The sequence below is a fragment of the Orcinus orca genome, chromosome 19 (assembly GCF_937001465.1).
Source record: "Orcinus orca chromosome 19, mOrcOrc1.1, whole genome shotgun sequence".
NCBI lineage: Eukaryota > Metazoa > Chordata > Mammalia > Artiodactyla > Delphinidae > Orcinus > Orcinus orca.
In genome coordinates this window covers 47,773,079-47,793,299 of record NC_064577.1, presented here as the reverse complement: position 1 = coordinate 47,793,299, position 20,221 = coordinate 47,773,079, and the positions used below count along the sequence as shown (strand labels likewise).

Genomic DNA, 20,221 nt, shown 5'->3' with positions numbered 1-20,221 from the left:
TGGACTGTCTCTCCATTTATAGGCATACCTCATAGATATTGCAGGTTTGGTTCCACAATTCACCACCACAATAAAGTGAATATTGCAATAAAGTAAGTCACATGAATTTTTTGGTTTCCCAATGCATGGAAAAGTTAGGTTTACTCTATACTATAGTCTACTAAGTGTTCAATAATAGCATTATGTCTACCAGAAAATGTACATACCTTAATTTTAAAAGATTTTATCGCTAAAAAATGCTAACCATCATCTGACAATGCAGGGTTGCCACAAACCTTCAATTTGTAAAATGCAATTATCTGTGAAGTGCAATAAAGCGAGTGCAATAAAACAAGGTATGCCTGTATTTAGACTTTAAGTTTCTTCAATTTCTCTCAGCAATGTAATATAATTTAATTTAATTTTTATTTTTTGGCTGCGTTGGGTCTTAGTTGCAGTGCACAGCCTTTTTGCTTCATTGCAGTGTGCAGGCTTCTCTCTAGTTGTGGCACGTGGGCTCTGTAGTTGCGGCGCCCAGGCTTAGTTGCCCGGTGGCATGTGGGATCTTAGTTCCCCGACCAGGGATCAAACCAGCATCTGCTGCATTACAAGACAGATTCTTAACCACTGGACCACCAGGGAAGTCCCAGTAATATAATTTTTAATGTACAAGTCTTATACTTTTTTTTGTTGAATTTATTCCTAAGCATTTCATTATTTTCATTGCTATAGTGAATAAAATTTTTTTAATTTAATTTTTTGCTTGTTCATTGCTAGCTAGTATGCAGAAATACAACTAATTTTTGTATATGGATCCTATAGCCTGTGACCTTGCTAATCTCATTTTAAAATCCTTAACAACTTTATTGAGATATAATTCACATACCATATATTTCAGCCATTTAAAGTATATAATTCAATGGTTTTTATTATATTCACATGGTTGTGAACCATCATCACAATCAATTTTAGAACATTTTCCTTACCCCCAAAAGAAACCCTGTACTCAGTAGCAGACACTCCCTATTTCCCCCAGTCCCCTCCCCAGTCCTAGGCAATGACTAATCTACTTTCTTTCTTCATAGATTTGCCTATTCTAGATATTTCATATAAATGGAATGATATCATATGTGGCTTCTTTCACTTAGCATAATGTTTTCAAAGTTGTAGCATGTATCCATACTTCATTTCTCTTTATGGCCAAATAATTTTCCACTGTATGGCCATACCACATTTCGTTTATCCATTTATCAGTTGATGGATACTGGGTTATTTCCACTTTATAGTTATTATGAATAATGTTGCTGTGGAATTCATGTACAAGTTTTTATGTGAACATATGCTTTCATTTCTTATGGGTATGTAACTAGGAATGGAATTGTTGGAACATATGGTAAATATTTAGTTTTATAAGAAATTTCCAAATTATTTTCCAGACTGGCTGTATCATTTACATTCCCACCAACTATGTACAAGTTTTCCAATTACTCCACATTCTTGCAAACATTTGGTGTTGTCACTAGTTTTTATTTTAGGCACTCTGACAGTTGTATAGTAATACTTACTGTCTTAATTTGCACTTCCCTAATAGCTAGTGATTTTAAACATCTCTTCACATCTTTATTTGCCATCTGTATATCCTCTTTGGTGACATTTGCTTCTTTTAAATTTCTCTCTCCTTACTGAGAATATTATTTATTGATTCATTGTTGTCATACTTTTAAAAAATTCTTTAAACTTGCTTTCTTTTGGTTCTTTGAATACATTTATGATACCTGATTTGAAGACTCTGTCTGCTAATCCAGCATCTAGACACTCAGAGACAGTCTATATTGACTTTTTTCCTAAATATGGGCTAACTTTCCTATTTCTTTTCACATCTCATTATTTTTTTGTTGAAAACTTAACATATTAAACAACTTATTGTATCAACTCTGGATTCTGATTTCTTTTACCCATGAAGATTGTTGTTGTTACTAATGCTTGCTTGCTTGTTTTTCTTTCTTGGCTTAATAATTTGCCTGGGCTAAATCTGTGAAATCTCTCTCCCCCAAAGCGTACAATCACTGATGCCTCAGCTCAATTTCTTCTTATCATGTGCTTTTATGTTTCAACCTCCTTCCTAAGGTGTTACCTCTATGTCTGCAAAACTTAAATGTCAGCCAGTGATTAGGCAGGGGTTATACCCAAACACCTGAGGCCAGTAAGGCTTTTGTACTCCGTTCATGTGTCTGTGTGTAAGGCAGAGTACCACATTTAAAGTTCAGGACATTTTCAAGTATGTCCTGGCTTTAACTTTCTGCTGAGCCCTGTCATGTCCACTCTGTGCACGCACGCAGGCTCAACCAGCAATATGCTCACCCCAACCACAAACACACCTCAGGCTAGTAGAGCGGTTGGCCCACCTCTCTCATCCCCTGCCAGATGGTCACTTCTACTGACAATGCCACTGGGGAGCATGGGCATCATCCACTACCCAAAAGGAGTATGCTCCCTTCAACTGCAGCATCAAAAACTCCAGCCCTTATGGCATACCCACAGAGGCAAAACCTCCATGCCAACCAAGCTGAGGGAAGGGAATGGGAAAAGTCCTGACAAGAACACCACAGACTCCTACTGTTCTTATTGAATTTCAGCAGTTTTTCAAATATAAACTTCTCTCAGACTGTTGTATGCCTTATAGTTGATTTTAAGGCTGAAATGGTTTTGTCAAGCTTCATAGTTGCTTTTTGGGATTAAGGATTTGTTCATCTCCTCACTAAGTTATAGCTGGAAGTCCTGCCTGTTTTATCTACTTTTTGAGATGTGATTTCATACAATAAAGTGCAAAGTCTTAATTATACACTCAATTAATTTTACATATGTACATATGCACATAATCAACCACTCCATTAAGATACCGATTATTTCCACAGTCTCAGAAGGCTCCAGTGTGCTTCCTTTCCAGTCAATATCTTCCCCCATGTAAACACTATTCTGAACTCTATCACCATCAATCAGTTTTGCCTGTTTTTGAACTTCATATGTATAGTGCCGTACTGTATGTATTTGATCAATATTATGTCCATGAAATTCATCCATGTTGTGGCATAGCAGTAGTTTGTTCATTTTCATCGCATGTAGCATTCCATTGTGTGACTACTACATGATTTATTTTTTCTATTGGTGGAATATTCTGTTTTTTTAATGAATTTTGACTATACTTGAACTTGGTTTTTGGCGGACAAATGCACTCATTTTTTTTGGGTAAATAGCAAGGAAAGGACTTGCTTGTTGACAGAGTATATGTATGTTTATGGCCGTAAAAGATACTGCCCAAATACTTTTCTAAAGTGGTTGTGCCTACGTTTATTCCCGTTAGCAATGTATGGGACTTCCATGTGTCGTACACCCTTGCTAACACTTGACATTGTCAGTCTTTTAATTTTGGCCTTTTTGGTTGGGATGGCAATTAATTCATAGTGATTTTTAATCTGCAAATCCCTGATGATCAATGATATTAAACAGCTTATTTTCATAAGCTTATTGGCCGTCCAGGCACCTTCTTTTGTGAAGTTCAAGTCTTTTCCTTATATTTCTATTGGGTTAAATGTCTTCAAAAGACATTGAAATATCTTTTTCTCATTGATTTATAGGATTCAGGATTCTGACAGTGAGATTAATTAATATTCCTCTTTCAGCAACTGAGAACAATTAGGCAAAAAACATCAAGGATACAGAAAAACAACAAAATTGAAAAACTCAACTTAACTGACATGTATAGAATTTTATAACCAACAAATACAAAATACACATTCTTTGCAAGTGTTTATAAAACTTTACCAGAGAATTCCCTGGCAGTCCAGTGGTTAGGACTCAGCGTTTTCACTGCTGAGGGCTCAGGTTCGATCCCTGGTCAGGGAACTAAGATCCTGCAAGCCACACGGCGCAGCCAAAAAAAAAATCCAAAAAACGAAAACAAAACAAACCAATCAAAAAAAACTTTACCAAAGTAGACCATATGCTAAGCCATAAAGTATAAACAAATTTCAAAAATTTGAAATTACATAGAGTATATCCTCTGAATACAATGGATTAAACTAAAAATCAATGACAAAGATAAGAATATGAGTACAGATACAAGTAAGCTTGAAATTAAGTGTTGGGAGGAAGAATTTCTGGTCTGATAGTTTCTATTTTCTCCATGAAATATGAGGCAAAGTTATGAACTGAAAGTGTGTCTAGAGGAGGCAGGGACTAGCAGAAAGGGAGACTGCTGGTTTAAGGACAATGGAAAAGAATGAAACTGTTGTTGTGGAAAAAAATGGAAGGCCAAATTTCCAGAAGAGAACTACAAAACAGGAGAAAGAACAAGAAGAATTTCACAGCACAGCCAGCATTTGAGAAGGACCTTAAAACGTGAGGACCCCAAAGTATGAAAGGAATTTCAACAGTCAGGAGAAGGGCATTCCAATAAGAAAACCTGAGAGAGCTTGGGGGAGGAGACAAAAGAGGGGTGGGGGGAGTAGTGGGAGGGGGAGGGGGAGGAGAGGGGTGGGAGAGGCAGCAAGTAAGCAGATCCTATAATGCCCTTAAGTAATTATTGTATTTTCTTCCTTGCCATCAACTTCTTAAGAGGTGAACTGTTGAAATTCCTGTTCTTTCACCATTTGTTCACTACTTTATCTCTTGCCATCTACTTAAAGCTGTTCACCTCAGGCTTCTCTTACCCTTAACTCCAGGGCTTTTTCTCCATCTTTCATCTCTATTCACCACTTCATGTCACATCTTCTACCTTTAAATCATCTTTCCTCTGGTTTTCTCGGTTCTCCTTCTACCTCACCGATCATTTCCTGTCTCCTTTTTCCCCCTCCTTCCATCTGAAGGTAGACATTTCCTTAAGAGACATTTCCCTCCTACCTATATACTCTTCCTCACAGTGATCAAATCTACTTGCACAACTTTAATTTCAATGCAACAAACATTTATTAAGCATATACTATATGCCAGGCATTGCTCTAAACTCTGAAAAAGTGATTCTCAGCTCAGGTTTCAGATCAGACTCACCTGGAGAGTAGCAGAATAACCAGAGACTGTAATTTAATCAGTCTGAGACAGGGCTCAGGAATAAAGCTCTGCAGATGATTCTGTTGTACAGCCAAACCTAAATACTGTTTTCCATCTTTTTTAAAAAAAAATAATAAATTTATTTATTTTTGGCTGCATTGGGTCTTCGTTGCTGTGCGCGGGCTTTCTCTAGTTGCAGCGAGCGAGGACTACTCTTCATTGTGGTGCATGGGCTTCTCTTGTTGCAGAGCATGGGCTCCAGGTGCATGGGCTTCAGTAGTTGTGGCACACGGGCTTAGTTGCTCCATGGCATGTGGGATCTTCCCAGACCAGGGCTCGAACCTATGTCCCCTGCATTGGCAGGTGGATTCTTAACCACTGTGCCACCAGGGAAGTCCCCATGTTTTCCATCTTGTATATGTCTTAGTGTTAGTGACTGAAACCACCCACCCTGGCCAGGCAAGATAGTAGCCACTTGCAACAGGAGGTCCTGGTAAGGAACGCAGAACTAACAAGCTACCAGCAACTGGAAGAATTTGGGAAAGGTCAAAAGGAGAGAGGAGACGCCAGTCCGTATGTCCTACCAACCTCCCAGAATCCTTCCCACTGGAATCCATCTTGGCTGAGTGATGCCCACACCACCAGGAAGGACCCTGAGTCAGAGTGATTGGCCAGAGACCACTGGAAACTAACCCAATTACCATAAAACCCGAGACTGCAAGCCACGTGGCAGAGCAGATCTCCTGGGTTCCCTTACCCTACTGCTCTCCGCCTGGGCACCCCTTCCCAATAAAGTCTCTTGCTTTGTCAGCACATGTGTCTCCTCGGACAATTCACTTCCAAGTGTTAAACAAGAGCCCACTCTCGGGCCCTGGCAGGGGTCCTACTTCCTGCAACATTAGTATGACATACAAGACCCTTAACCATCTGACCTTTATCTCACCAGCCTCTTCTTCCACTGCTCTAACTACCCTGTCCCCCTTACATTCCAGTGATACTCCATGTCTTACAACTGCCTGAACATGCTGGATGTTTCCAGTCTGGCACCTTTACACATGTTGTCAACCTCACCATCTCTATCCTTCCTACTACACACACACCTATCTCTGTTAGCTTGTCTTGTCTGTTTTCTGTTCATCCTTCAAAACCCAGTTCAAACATCTCTGAGACATTAGTGGGCCCCTTACAGATCTCATTAAGCCCATCATAATGATTACAGCTGTTGTGAGTATTAGAAATAACATTAGCGGACTTCACTGGTGGTGCAGTGGTTAAGAATCCACCTGCCAATGCAGGGGAACGGGTTCAAGCCCTGGTCCAGGAAGATCCCACATGCCGCGGAGCAACAAAGCCTGTGCTGCACAACTACTGAGCTTGTGCTCTAGAGCCCGCGAGCCACAACTACTGAAGCCGCGTGCCTACAGACCGTGCTCTGCAACAAGAGAAGCCACCACAATAAGAAGCCTACACACCTCAACGAAGAGTAGCCCCCGCTCACCACAGCTAGAGAAAGCCCTCATGCAGCAACGAATACCCAATACAGCCAAAAATAAATAAATAAAATTTTTAAATAATTTTAAAAAAAAAAGAAAGAAAGAATATGAGGACCCTGGCACAGTGTTTGGCTAGACACTAAAATATCCTATGGATAATGGGGACCCACTGAATAGTGCTGTGAGATGATCAGTTTATCTTAGAGAGATGACAATGGCCATGTGGTGCTTATACTGTAGGGGGAAAGAGACTGGAGAAGCGCTAAAATACTATTGCCATAATCCAAATAAGAAATAAGAGCAAGAGCAATGGCAGCAACAATGGAAAGAAGGGGACGAATTCAAAAATTACTGGAGGATAGGATCAACAAGAATACGTAGGGCTTCCCTGGTGGCGCAGAGGTTAAAAATCCTCCTGCCAATGCAGGGGACACGGGTTTGAGCCCTGGTCCAGGAAGATCCTACATGCCGCGGAGCAACTAAGCCCGAGCACCACAACTACTGAGCCTGTGCTCTAGAGCCCACGAGCCACAACTACTGAGCCCACACGCCACAACCACTGAAGCCTGAGTGCCTAGAGCCTGTGCTCCGCAACAAGAGAAGCCACTGCAAATGAGAAGCCCGTGGACCGCAACGAAGAGGAGCCCCTGCTCACCGCAACTAGAGAAAGCCCGTGCACAGCAACAAAGACCCAACGCAGCCAAGAATGAATGAATAAATAAATAAATAAAAACAAAAAACAAGCCTATTCAAGCACCTAAGAGGGAAGGATCAGAAAAGAGAATTGTGAGATTATGTTCCTAAAACATAAGGAGTAGTTTCAAAAGTTTTCTAAGAGTAGCTTAGAAGTAGCTTAGAGTTTTCTAAGAGTAGCTACAAGAAATGGTAAATGCAGAAACCCAACTGCGCTAGATTAAGAAGTGAATGGGACTACCAGTTGAAAGTGTGAGCATTTGTTTATTACTGTTCCCTACCAAAATCACAAAAATGACAATAAAATAGTAAAAGAGGTATAAAGATATAAGGACAAAGAGAATGGAAGAGGAGACCCCCCCAACAGATTATAGATGTCAAAAAAATTTTTGGAAAATAAAAAGTAGATCGTCAAGGAGTAATAAACTGCCTCAGAAACCAAAGAGCCCATAGTAGGGAAGGCCACTTAGAAACAAGCATAACCCTACTTTAGCACTCTGAAAAAGTCACGTTTATGAAAGATTTTTAAGGACATGAGAAAATATTGTTATGTGCGGAAAAAAGCAGGAAACAGAGCTGTGTATTCATTACAACATCACCTATGTATATACTTTTTGATGAAATTTATCCTTAAGGGGTAAAAAACACTGAAAGGAAACATATCAAATATTAACAGCAGTTATTGCTGGATGGTCATATCTTGGATTGTTTTTTATTTCTTTCTTTATACTTTTTGGATTTCCAAATTTTCTCTAATAAGCGTACATCTCATAATTAAAAAAAAATCAAGTAGTAAAAGCAAACTTCACTTTTAAATTCATATTAACAGGAAAAACAGAGGGGGAAAATGTATGCATTACACTAAAAGTACTAAAAGGAATAAACACTTTCAAGCAACTGTCCTGAACATTAGAACATTTGTAATTTCATGCCTCCAATTAACTACGTTTGTAGAATAAACTCTGGAGACTGTAATACACACACAGACAGAGACAGCTCCTGTTTTCTGAATGGAAAGAAGGAATGAGTGGGAGATAGAGACAGGAAACTATTGCCCTCAGCAAAAAAGTACCACGTTGCAGATCTCATAATGACCTTCTCTGTCTACTCCACTTCTGAGGTACCATGGCAACTGGGAACCTCAGAATATCAAGGAAGAAGTATTGAGAGTAAAGAGTTTGGAGAGCTGCTGGGGGAAGGGGGGAAGCTCAGGGAAGCTAAATGGGAAATCCTAAGAAAGCCAAACATAAGAACACTCTCACAGGGCCATCTGCAAGCAAAGCCATAATATAAACTCAAAACTAGAGCCAGTTTCCTTATTCCCCATGTTACAGCTCGAGAGAGAAGAGCCAAAAGATAGGAAGGGGAAATGAAGTTTCCTGCCCTCTCAATAATGGTTATTCTCAACGTATAAATTATAACGTTGACAGTAAATGTTTGCTGTAATCAAAAGCCTTTCAGGGCTTCCCTGGTGGCGCAGTGGTTGAAAGTCCGCCTGCCGATGCAGGGGACATGGGTTCGTGCCCCGGTCCGGGAAGATCCCACATGCCGCGGAGCGGCTGGGCCCGTGAGCCATGGCCGCTGAGCCTGCGCGCCCGGAGCCTGTGCTCCGCAACGGGAGAGGCCACAACAGTGAGAGGCCCGCGTACCGCAAAAAAAAAAAAAAAAAAAAAAAAAAAGTTATTAAAAAAAAAAAAAAGCCTTTCAGATCTAAATTCCCAAAAGCCCTAATATGAAAATTTACCTCACAAATCGACTCCTCCATAATAAATAATATATTATACCAGTATGGCACATTTTACTTTTCCAAGGGCTTTTGCAGCTATTTATTTTCACCTCCATCACTAGATTTAAATGAAATCACTTCAGACTCAGGAGTTTAAAAGTGAGAGACTAAAAAATAAAGAGAATCCTTGTTTCTTTCCAGGTCAAACACAAATATATACAGCTAAAACTAGAAAGCTCTTGTTCTTCATAGCTTTCGGTCAAATCATACAATATTTGATAATGGTCACTTTCATTATGATTGTAAAATCCACTAAAATATCATCATTAGTGCAACACCAAATTGTTGTGCTACACATGCTATAACAATAAAAAGTGTGGAATGGTAAATTATCCTTTATTTTTCCTTCCATTTATCTCTATACCACCAAACTATCACTAGTAGCCATATACTTTCATGATTTGCTACCTTCCTTTTCAACGAGTCACTGTCACCAAAAAAAAAGAGGGTACCGATAGATTAAGAAATTTAAGGGATATAATATACAACGTATGGTCCTGGATTTGATACCAGATTGGATGAAACAGGATTTTAGAGTCAACTGGAGAAACTTGAATATGGTGTACATATTAGATGAGATGAAAATTTATTGAAATATAGAAGTGGAAATTTTTGACAAAAAAGAGACTGTAAAACAATGTATACAGGATGATCTCATCTCAGTAGCAAGAAATGCATATGCACCTATGCACAGAAAAGGATCCAGAAGACTATACAATAGGGTATTAGCAGGAGTTATCTCTGGGTGGTGGATATACAAGGCTTTATGTTTGCTTTCTAGTATTTTGTTTTTAATTTTCCTTACTGCTTCTTTAACAAAGCATTATGTAAAAATATATTTTCAGGGACTTCCCTGGCAGTCCAGTGGTTAAGACTTTGCCTTCCAATGCAGGGGGTACAGGTTCAATCCCTGGTCCAGGAGCTAAGAGCCCAAATGCCTCACGGCCAAAAAACCAAAACACAAAACAGAAGCAATACTGTAACAAATTCAATAAAGACTTTAAAAAAAAAAGGTCCACATCAAAAAAAATAAAATTCTAAAAATATATATATATATTTTCTAACTTCTGTCCCTTTTAAATAAGGCTGACGTTTAATTAGAGAAAAATTGCTCAAAGAGGACACAACCTATCTATTACACCCAGGGTTCTTGTTTTAGTGTAGTGGCTGACAGTATGTGCTCTGACTGGGTAATTCCCTATCCATAAATTCCCCATCCATAAATTATGGGTAATAAGAGTATATTACTTACCTTGTGGGTTTGCTGCAGTGGAGATTAAGTGTGACACTCCACATAAAGCACATCAGAGAGTTTGGCATATAGTAAAGCACTTGATAATGTTACCAATCATTACTATTATTTTTCTAATTAGTCACTGAGAAAACAGGACTGCTAATTCATACAGACAATGTGAAAAATAGGATAGGATGTAGCAGGAATAGGTCAGCTCTCTCTCTTACTATTCTTGTTCGCTATAACTTCCCTCTTGACCCAGTCAATGGGAATGGAAGCTGAGAACCACTCCCAGATTCTCTCAGATTCTAACTAAGGTTAGAATCACTTTATTTCTTATGGATGAAGCTCGGTACAGCTCTCTATGAAAATTTTTCTTTTTTCTTTTTTTTTTTTGCGGTACGCGGGCCTCTCACTGTTGTGGCCTCTCCCGTTGCGGAGCACAGGCTCCGGACGCGCAGGCTCAGCGGCCATGGCTCACGGGCCCAGCCGCTCCGCAGCATGTGGGATCCTCCCGGACTGGGGCACGAACCGGTGTCTCCTGCATCGGCAGGCGGACTCTCAGCCACTGTGCCACCAGGGAAGCCCCTATATGAAATTTTTAATATGACCATGAAGTACGGTATCTAGGAGCTGATCCCAAATTCGGTATATTACCTGTCTGCATTCCATGACTGGCGTCACTGGAGAAACTTTAAAGATTATTTCTAATTAGAAAATGGCATCAAAACTCTCTAGTTATGGGCTATATATATAGATATATATATCTATCTATATATAGATATATAGATAGATAGATAGATATACACACATATACACACACACTCACACACACACACACACACACACACACCAGCATTTACAGATTGTTCTCAAATAAAGTCATTAACCAAACATGCTTGCTAAACATAAAATGTTGGCCCTTTGATATTTTGAGTATACATTTTTAAGAACTTTAAGAGAAAATTGAGATGGAGTTTCAAATACATGAATTATAGTATAAAAAAGATTTAAAGAAATCACAGTACCTTAAGAGGTAAAAGATCCAACTGTGAGGCTAACCTGTCTCCAACTGGACTTCAACCAGGAAATCAGCATGCTAGTTGACAAAACTGATTACTATCTTTGTTTGTTTGATAGTGTGATACTGTGGGGTAATCTGGATTTGCACAGCATTGTAAGTATGCAGAGCAATCTGACCTCAAGTGGCATCCCACAAGGAGCAGAGAAAATGTCAATATACATACAACTAGATGGCTCTATTATATGCCACCAAATCATACATTAGGTATCAAAATTGAGAAGCTTACATTCAGTCTTTAATGGTTTTTCTCCTCAAATGTTCAATTAAATATTAATAATGAACTTCGCCCTCCAACCTTGGCAGCTGCAGCCCGACCCCGAGTGACCTGCCTCAGCCCCTTACCCCCAGGAGACCACGAGATCACCTTTTCCCGAGGTCTACCGACAGAACTGCCCGAGGCCAATGTACCTTGGCAAAGCTGCCAGAGATATTTTCAACAAAGGATTTGGTTTTGGGCTGGTGAAACTAGATGTGAAAACAAAGTCATGCAGTGGGGTGGAATTCTCAACATCTGGTTAATCTAACACAGGCACTGGTAAAGTTACTGGGACCTTGGAGACCAAATAGAAATGGTGTGAGTATGGTCTGACTTTCACAGAAAAGTGGAACACTGATAACACTCTGGGAACAGGAATCGCTATTGAAGACCAGATTTGTCAAGGTTTGAAACTGACATCCGATACCACCTTTTCACCAAACACGGGAAAGAAAAGAGGTAAAATCAAGTCTTCTTACAAGAGGGAGTGTATAAACCTTGGTTGTGATGTTGGCTTTGATTTTGCTGGACCTGCAATCCACAGTCCAGCGGTCTTTGGTTATGAGGGCTGGCTCGCTGGGCACCAGATGACCTTTGACAGTGCCAAATCAAAGCTGACAAGGAATAATTTTGCAGTGGGCTACAGGACTGGGGACTTCCAGCTACACACTAACATCAATGATGGGACAGAATTTGGAGGGTCAATTTATCAGAAAGTATGTGAAGATCTTGACACTTCAGTAAACCCTGCTTGGAACCAACTGCAGTAGCTTTGGCACTGCAGGAACCAACTGCACTAGCTTTGGCATTGCAGCTAAATATCAGTTGGATCCCACTGCTTCCATTTCTGCAAAAGTCAACAACTCTAGTTTAATTGGAGTGTGTGCTACACTCAGACTCTGAGGCCTGGTGTGAAGCTTACACTGTCTGCTCTGGTAGATGGGAAGAGCATTAATGCTGGAGGCCACAAGCTTGGGCTTGCCCTGGAGTTGGAGGCTTAATCCAGCTGAACGAAACCTCTGGGAATGGATATCAGAAGATTTGGCCTTATATATTTCCAGTGTGACCAGCCGGCTTTCCCTGCCCCCCAGAAGGTGATCAAAACAAAGGATGATCTAAACAAGAGCTGCATTTTAAATATTTGGAGAGTTACTTGTTAGCTGGTTTCTAGTTGAATTGGTTATCTATCTAGTTACCAATGCTGCAGTCGTGCAGTCACTTACACATTATTTAAATGTATTTAACTGTTAAATGCGCTACCCACCAATAATGAAATAAACCTTTATGAAAACTGAAAAAAAAATAATAGTAAGGTTCAGAAACGTATCAACCTAGCTGATATACAGGTCACAAACCCTAGCCGATCATCTCTAAAAATAAAAAGCCAGGGCTTCCCTGGTGGCGCAGTGGTTGAGAGTCCGCCTGCCGATGCAGGGGACACGGGTTCGTGCCCCGGTCCGGGAAGATCCCACATGCTGCGGAGCGGCTGGGCCCGTGAGCCATGGCCTCTGAGCCTGCACGTCCGGAGGCTGTGCTCCGCAATGGGAGAGGCCACAACAGTGAGAGGCCCGCGTACCGCAAAAAAAAAAAAAAAAAGCCAAAGCACAGTCATCTACAATGATGCCTATATATGATGCCTATATATTCCCACCAAGCTACAACTACTTTCTTAGGGTATTATTTTCAAATGTCTGGGTCATAAAGCTTAGAGAGTGATTAATCCAATCTTACCCTGGCACTCTAGAAAACATGTGATGCAAGTCATCTCCAATTCTGGAAAAGTCTGTTTTCTTTTTCTGCCTATTCATCCATCACACCCACTTGACTTCTCATTTAGCACTTAAAACAAAGCCCTAACTTGAGACAGGGGCCCACTCTCATCCTATACTATGGCAATTACTTCACTTGGTTTTAGATGATCTCCAGTTAGCATCTTTTAAGAATGTACCTGCCTTTTTAATCTGTATCACCTGTGAAGGATTAAGACTATTCATTCTGGGAGCTAATCCTAAACTCAGCCAGTCTCTATTTAATTTGGGTTCAAAGGGCGAAAAGGAGTATCTGAATCAATATCATCATTTTCACAGATGAGGAATATGAGTCCAAAGAGGTAACATGAATTGTCTGTGGTCACCTACTTAATTGGTGGCAAATGTCAGAAGAGTCCTTTCTAATATATAAAATGAATTTGGAACAATTTAAATTACCCCCCAAGGACATCATATCCACAAGTGACTTAATAAATGAATCAATGGGGACTTCCCTGGTGGTGCAGTGGTTAAGAATTCACCTGCCATAGGGAGGGTAGGAGGGAGGGAGACGCAAGAGGGAAGAGATATGGGAACATATGTATATGTATAACTGATTCACTTTGTTATAAAGCAGAAACTAACACACCATTGTAAAGCAATTATACCCCAATAAAGATGTTAAAAAAAAAAAAAGAATCCACCTGCCAATGCAGGGGACACGGGTTCGATCCCAGGTCTGGGAAGATCCCACATGCTGCAGAGCAACAAAGCCCGTGCACCACAACTACTGAGCCTACGCTCTAGAGCCTGCGAGCCACAACTACTGAGCCCATGCGCCGCAACTACTGAAGCTCGCACGCTCTAGGGCTGGCGTGCCGCACCTACTGAGCCCATGTGCTGCAACTAACTGAAGCCCAGGGGCCTAGAGCCCGTGCTCCACAAAAAGAGAAGCCAACACAATGAGAAGCCCACCCGCCACAACAAAGAGTAGTTCCTGCTCGCCACAACTAGAGTAAGCCCGTGCGCAGCAACGAAGACCCAATGCAGCCAAAAAAAAAAAAAAAGTGATGGAAGTTTAAAAAAAAAAGAAATGAATCAATGGAGAACCTTTGTTCTATTTTGGAACATCAGCTATCTGAGAAGCAAGTAGAAACTGGCACTGTCTCCTTCCCAGGCTGCTGATCACACTTCAATCCGTGGTTCCTCCACAAGCTACAGGCATGAGTTTTGCAACAGAAGGGCATGCAAAGAAATTCTCAAGTGCTCATACCACTGACCCCATAGACTTTGCAATAAGAGCCATCAACTTTGGGAATGATTTGGCAACTATAAACTGCCTTGTAATATCATCAGCTGAATTTCTTATAATGGTATTTATCTCACCATTGCCAAACTCACAATTTCATAATCCAATGAATGGATATTCTGCTTCACTTGGCCTCAAATTGGACAAATTTCTCAAGTGCTGTGTGGCTTTAAGGATTTAGATTTCACCCAGTCTTTCTCAACAGGGGCACCATGACATTGTGAGAACAATTCTCCGTTGTGTGTGATTATCCAGTACATTGCAGAAGGTTTAGAATCTTTGGTCCTTGGCCTTCTCAATGCAAGTAATCCCACCAGTCACAACCCCCACTCATTTACAAATGACCTCAGGGATACCGCCCCCAGTATTAGCCTTCAAGCCAACCATTAAGTGAACTATTAAGTAAGAAAAAATGTTTACATAAAGATAAAAACCTGACCTCTTTTCCCTGCTACTAAATACTGACTTCTAGTCCTCTTTTTAGCCCAGAGATTAGATATAATACTTTATTCACTAACTCCTAAACACCAACTTTGTCTGCACTAGTTATATAATTAAGACACTTGTATGGTCAGGGAAATAGGGGAGAAAAGTTACTTCAATGGAATCCGGGCATCTAACTTTGAATTCCAGTCTTCCAGCTATTTACCTTTAGGCAAGTTATTTTCCCTCTTTAGACCTCAGTTTTCTCATCTATTTAAATAAAAAGCATTAGGCTAAATTATCTCACTGGTTCATTGCAGTTCTAGGAAAAGTAAAACATAATTAACTTGCTTAACTCTTTTCTTTCAACCTCCACGTAGCCAAACAGGGGTGACCACTGATGCTCACTACTTCATGTTTCAGAAGCAAGGACCCCAAATCCCCAGGGATAACCATAGGCAGGACAGTTGCATTCAGCCAGACCCAGTACAGGATTTTACTACAGAATCTGTATCTTGGGTGTATAAAAAGGAGCTGAATTATTTTATGATCCATTAATTATAGAAGCACCAAGATAATCACAGCAGCGATAGTCACCCTAATTTATGTTTATCTAGGCTAACCAATAATCTCAACCCTGGCTGTATATTAGACTCACTCAAATAGCTTTAAAAAAAATGCCCCAGCTCCAAGCCAGGCCAGTATCACCTGAATCAGAATTTCTGGGGATGGGGCTCATTTCTTAAGGTCCTCCAAGCGATTCTGATGTACAGTAAAAACCAAGAACCACTAATTCAGACTTTTCAATCCAGGAAATGCAAAGCAAATGACCAAAAGTTCACACACTGGTTGTTCAATCAAACATCAATAAATAAGAATAATCTAGTGTTACTATTTACTGACATTCTCAATTACATGTAGAGAATCGTGTTTCTAGAGAAAAAGGAGAGCTCTACAACAACCCCTTGTTCCTCAATAAAGACTGGCCCTGCCAGAATTAGAATATAACTTTCTGACATGATAAAGCAGTTCAAAGAAAGATTACTACAAATTTGCCCACCCCTGCAAAAGTCCTATCAATCTTCAGACAGTTATAACAGTGTTAGTCAAAGTAGTACGGAGACTGAAATTCCTCACTCTTACTTGCTAGGTCTCACTAAAAGACCTAGCATGTAGGAGGAACGGGAGAAAGTTTAGAGGAACATTTAGGAAAAGACACTTTCAAAACCTGCACTCCAGGCAAAATACATCATTTCCCACTTATCAAAAAATCCAATGAAAAAAAAACAAAAAAAACCCAAGGGGGCTTCCCTGGTGGGGCAGTGGTTGAGAGTCCGCCTGCCGATGCAGGGGACACGGGTTTGTGCCCCGGTCCGGGAGGATCCCACATGCCGCGGAGTGGCTGGGCCCGTGGGCCATGGCCGCTGAGCCTGCGCATCCAGAGCCTGTGCTCCGCAACGGGAGAGGCCACAACAGTGAGAGGCCCGCGTACCGCAAAAAAAAAAAAAAAAAAGAAGTCCAATGATACAAAAAAAGGTGAAAAAATCTTGGCTCAAATTATTCTTGCTCTTTTCAGAACAAGATCAATGAAACCAACAGGACAGATTAAATAAGTAAAACATTAAACTTCTCTGACTTACCTCATGTGTAAGGCCAAGCCATCCTGTAGGCTAGAGATCCCCAAGTCAGAGAGCGTATCTGAGCAGACAGAGGCTGGTGACAGAGAGCCCTCCTTCTCCTCCAGTAGGTCCAGCTTCACCAGGTTGCTAATCTCATCCTCTGAGTTATCTTCAGACACGGAACCAATTATGAATCGGGAGTGCTGGTTGAGCTCCACAGGTTTGGCCAAGGAAGAAGGTTCATCCATTATTCCTTCAAAATGATCTCTCAGAGCTATGGAGAAGATGAAGGGTAAGTGAGAAAAGCAGGTTATGGATAATAACCTGTATCTGAGGAAAGTCACAGGTTAGACCTAGTACACCACAGCTGGCACTTGGAAGCAAGGCAGAGTTTGAGAACTAGTTTACTTGGCTATTCTTTTTCAAGGCCTTTGCTTTCTAAAAGAAAAGAAAATCCAGATCATGGGAACTATGCCTAAAAAATTAAAATCAGTTCCCTTTTCCTCAAAGAACGTTCTCTCTAAAAACTATAAGCCATTCCCAATATCTATCAATTTGGTGAAGTCCAAGAGATAATAATGATCAGTGGAGAAATCTCTGTAGTAGGTGAAAGTTGCTGGTTGTGATACTGCGATTTCAGTTGTTAGCACTGGGGAGAATGCAGGGTAAGGGTTTGGGGAGAGCGGTGGTCATTTGAAACTTGGTGTTACATAACTATCATCTGGTTCCAAACACTATACTATGAGAGGCTATGAATTTTACATAAGTGTATATGCATATAAATATACACACATGAAGTACATTTACATATGTACATACATATATAAGGCAAACTAAATGCGTGTATACATATACTACACACATACACAGCTTGCTTTAAAACAAACTCCAGATGAGTATTTTTTAATTAAAAAAAATCTTTACTTGTCCCCATGAGTTTTTTCTTAAATCACATCTGTTAAAAATTCACCCCAGGGATTTTGCTGGTGGCACAGTGGTTAAGACTCCGTGCTCCCAATGCAGGGGGCACGGGTTCGATCCCTGGTCAGGGAACTAGATCCCACACACATGCCACAACTAAGAGTTTGCATGCCACACCTAAGGAGCACATGTGCTGCAACTAAGGAGCTGGCAAACCAAAACTAAGGAGCCCATGGGCCGCAACTAAGACCTGGCATAACCAAGTTAATTAATTATTTTTTTAAAAACTTAAAACAAAAAAATTCACCCCAAAATATCTGTTTTGGACTCTAATATGCTGATTGCTGACATTGATAGGGAGAAAGTGAATCTACTATCAAATTTTAAATTTATAATTAAAATTATGGAGGTGTTATCTCAATTAAGTACAAGTTTTCTAGATACAGGGCCTTACTAGTCAGGATTAGATGTTGCCAACCGCTAGCAAACTAATTAACAAAGACCAAAACATAGTTCAAAGCTCACAACAACAATAAAAACCCAAACTAAATGAAACAATATTTATTCTGTCATTTCAAAAATGCTATTTAAAAGTCAAAACTACACATCAAATTAGTATTATACAGCTTGTAGCCTGACCAATGATTTTAATTCAGAGTAATGATTCCCAGTCCTGATATTGAGGTGCCTTCAGAGAAGGTTATAAATAAATAATAAACTTATTATTAATAATTGTATATGCTGTAAACCACTTTGATGTATAAAAGTAAACAGTAATGTCCTTTGACATTAGATAATAAAACATCAAGATTTTAAAATATTTGAGAATCATCACTAAATGTGTTAAAAACGACACATGCACCATAATTTCGGTGTAATTTATGAATCAGAGCTTATTCGTTTACAAAAACACAACAGAATCTGTAAACCCTAGAGCAGTGGTTCGCAAAGTATGGTTGCCCGACCACAGCAGCAGCCACAGCAACCACATGACCTGGGCTCTACCACAGACTAGCGAACTGTACTGGAACCTACAGGTTGGGGCACAGTAATCTATATTTTAACAAGTCCTGAAATTTGAGAACCACTGTGCTAGAAGAGTAAAACAGTAATAACAAATTGCCAGGAATGCTAAAAATACCTATAGACATTTCCTAAAAGCCAATTGGAGATTCCTTAGGCTAACTTTCATTTTTTAAACCAGAATCAAATATAAAAGTATCATGTGAAAGGAAAAAATTGACGTCTAAATTCATCATACAGGGGACTTTCCTGGCGGTCCAGTGGTTAAGACTCCACGCTTCCACTGCAGGGTCGGGGGGGCCCGGTTTGATCTCTGGTGGGGCAACTAAGATTCCACATGCCGCACGGTGTGGCCAAAAAAATAAATTAAATAAAAGAAATAAATTCACTATACATTTCTCCCTTGGAATATTAGGTTTCTTTAAAAAAAATTTTTTTAATGTCTCCAAATTTTATAAAGAGGCTCATTTCCAGAACTTTCAAAAAAACCAAATCATTAAAAAGAGAAAAAAAGGACGGAAGGAAAAAAGGGAGAGAAGGAGGTAGGGAGGGAAAAGTTCTAACAGATTTACCACTCTGAAGAACACCAAAAAGTACAGCAGTGAAAAGCCTACTTCTTTCTCATTTTAGAGCAGTGAATAATCAAGCTTAAAAATAAGAGATTAAAAAAAATTTTTCCAAATTTCATCTCAACTAACAGAAAATAATAGCTGCCTTCTTCACAAGAGAAATAAGGCACTCAGGGACAGATTCTAGTCTATAGTCTAAGCAAAATTAGATAACTACACGAAAAAATAGAACTCACTGAGAAAGGAGCAATTCTCCTTTCTTCCATGGGAAAAGAAAAAGGATTAACGAATAAATGAAAGGTTCCATAAGGTCAACTTCAAATTTTTCTTTCCTAGCCAAGAAGAACATGAAGGAACCTATAGGTTCCAGAGACTGAAAGCAGCAAAGTGTCAACAGCTAAAGAGCCTGTCCACCAACCGGCAGCTCCACTGAGTGGTATTCCCAGGCACAAGCCTACAAACCACAGAAAAGAGAGGTCGTGTATGGAAAATCACTGAGAAGCTGTCCAGACACTCTAGAAGCTACTCCACAGCCCGTCCCATTTCCACTGATTCCAGGCCTGAACTGAAGAGAAAACGTGGTGGATTACTACCACTGTCAGTCTCAACCACTTCAGGTAACCCACCTCCCATCTCCAGTCTGCCTATATTTTTTTGCGGAAGACAACTTTTAACATAAAAGCCTACAGTTTTATATTTTAGCACATGAACATAAAATTTTTATCACACTGTAAACATGAAGAAGCATTATTTGTAACTGACCTCTTAAAATTCTTATTGTCTGAGCAGATATCCACCTCCAAAAAGAACTAAAGAGAGAAAGAGAGAGATTTGAAATGTCTTTTTTTAAGAAACCCAAATTTTATCAATTCCCGTTTTGCTCATCACAGTACAAAACTAGTCAAAGTATCATTTCTATGGTCAAATATACTATTTAACTTGAAGTATAAAGTTCAGTTGCTTAACTATTGGTTTAAATCTGTAAATGAAAAGCATTACACATTCGAAGACTTTACTATTCACGAAAAGTATTAAACA

General features: G+C 39.9%; 1 protein-coding gene and 1 pseudogene across 15 annotated transcripts in view; one reads left to right on the top strand and one right to left on the bottom strand.

Moving 5' to 3' along the window:
• ACACA (acetyl-CoA carboxylase alpha) overlaps window positions 1-20,221 on the bottom strand; it is a 283,052-nt gene that overhangs the window by 199,435 nt on the left and 63,396 nt on the right. For 14 of the 15 annotated variants that reach the window (XM_033431572.2, XM_004271716.4, XM_033431570.2 and 11 more), the window contains 2 exons: window positions 19,946-19,992; window positions 16,692-16,944 (listed from right to left, as the gene is read on the bottom strand). In XM_033431572.2, coding sequence (XP_033287463.1) covers window positions 16,692-16,944; window positions 19,946-19,992 — 300 coding nt within the window. The remainder of the gene's footprint in view (window positions 1-16,691; window positions 16,945-19,945; window positions 19,993-20,221) is intronic. The other variant, XM_033431578.2, reaches the window with a different exon arrangement.
• Window positions 11,718-12,877, top strand: LOC125962084 (voltage-dependent anion-selective channel protein 2-like; annotated as a pseudogene).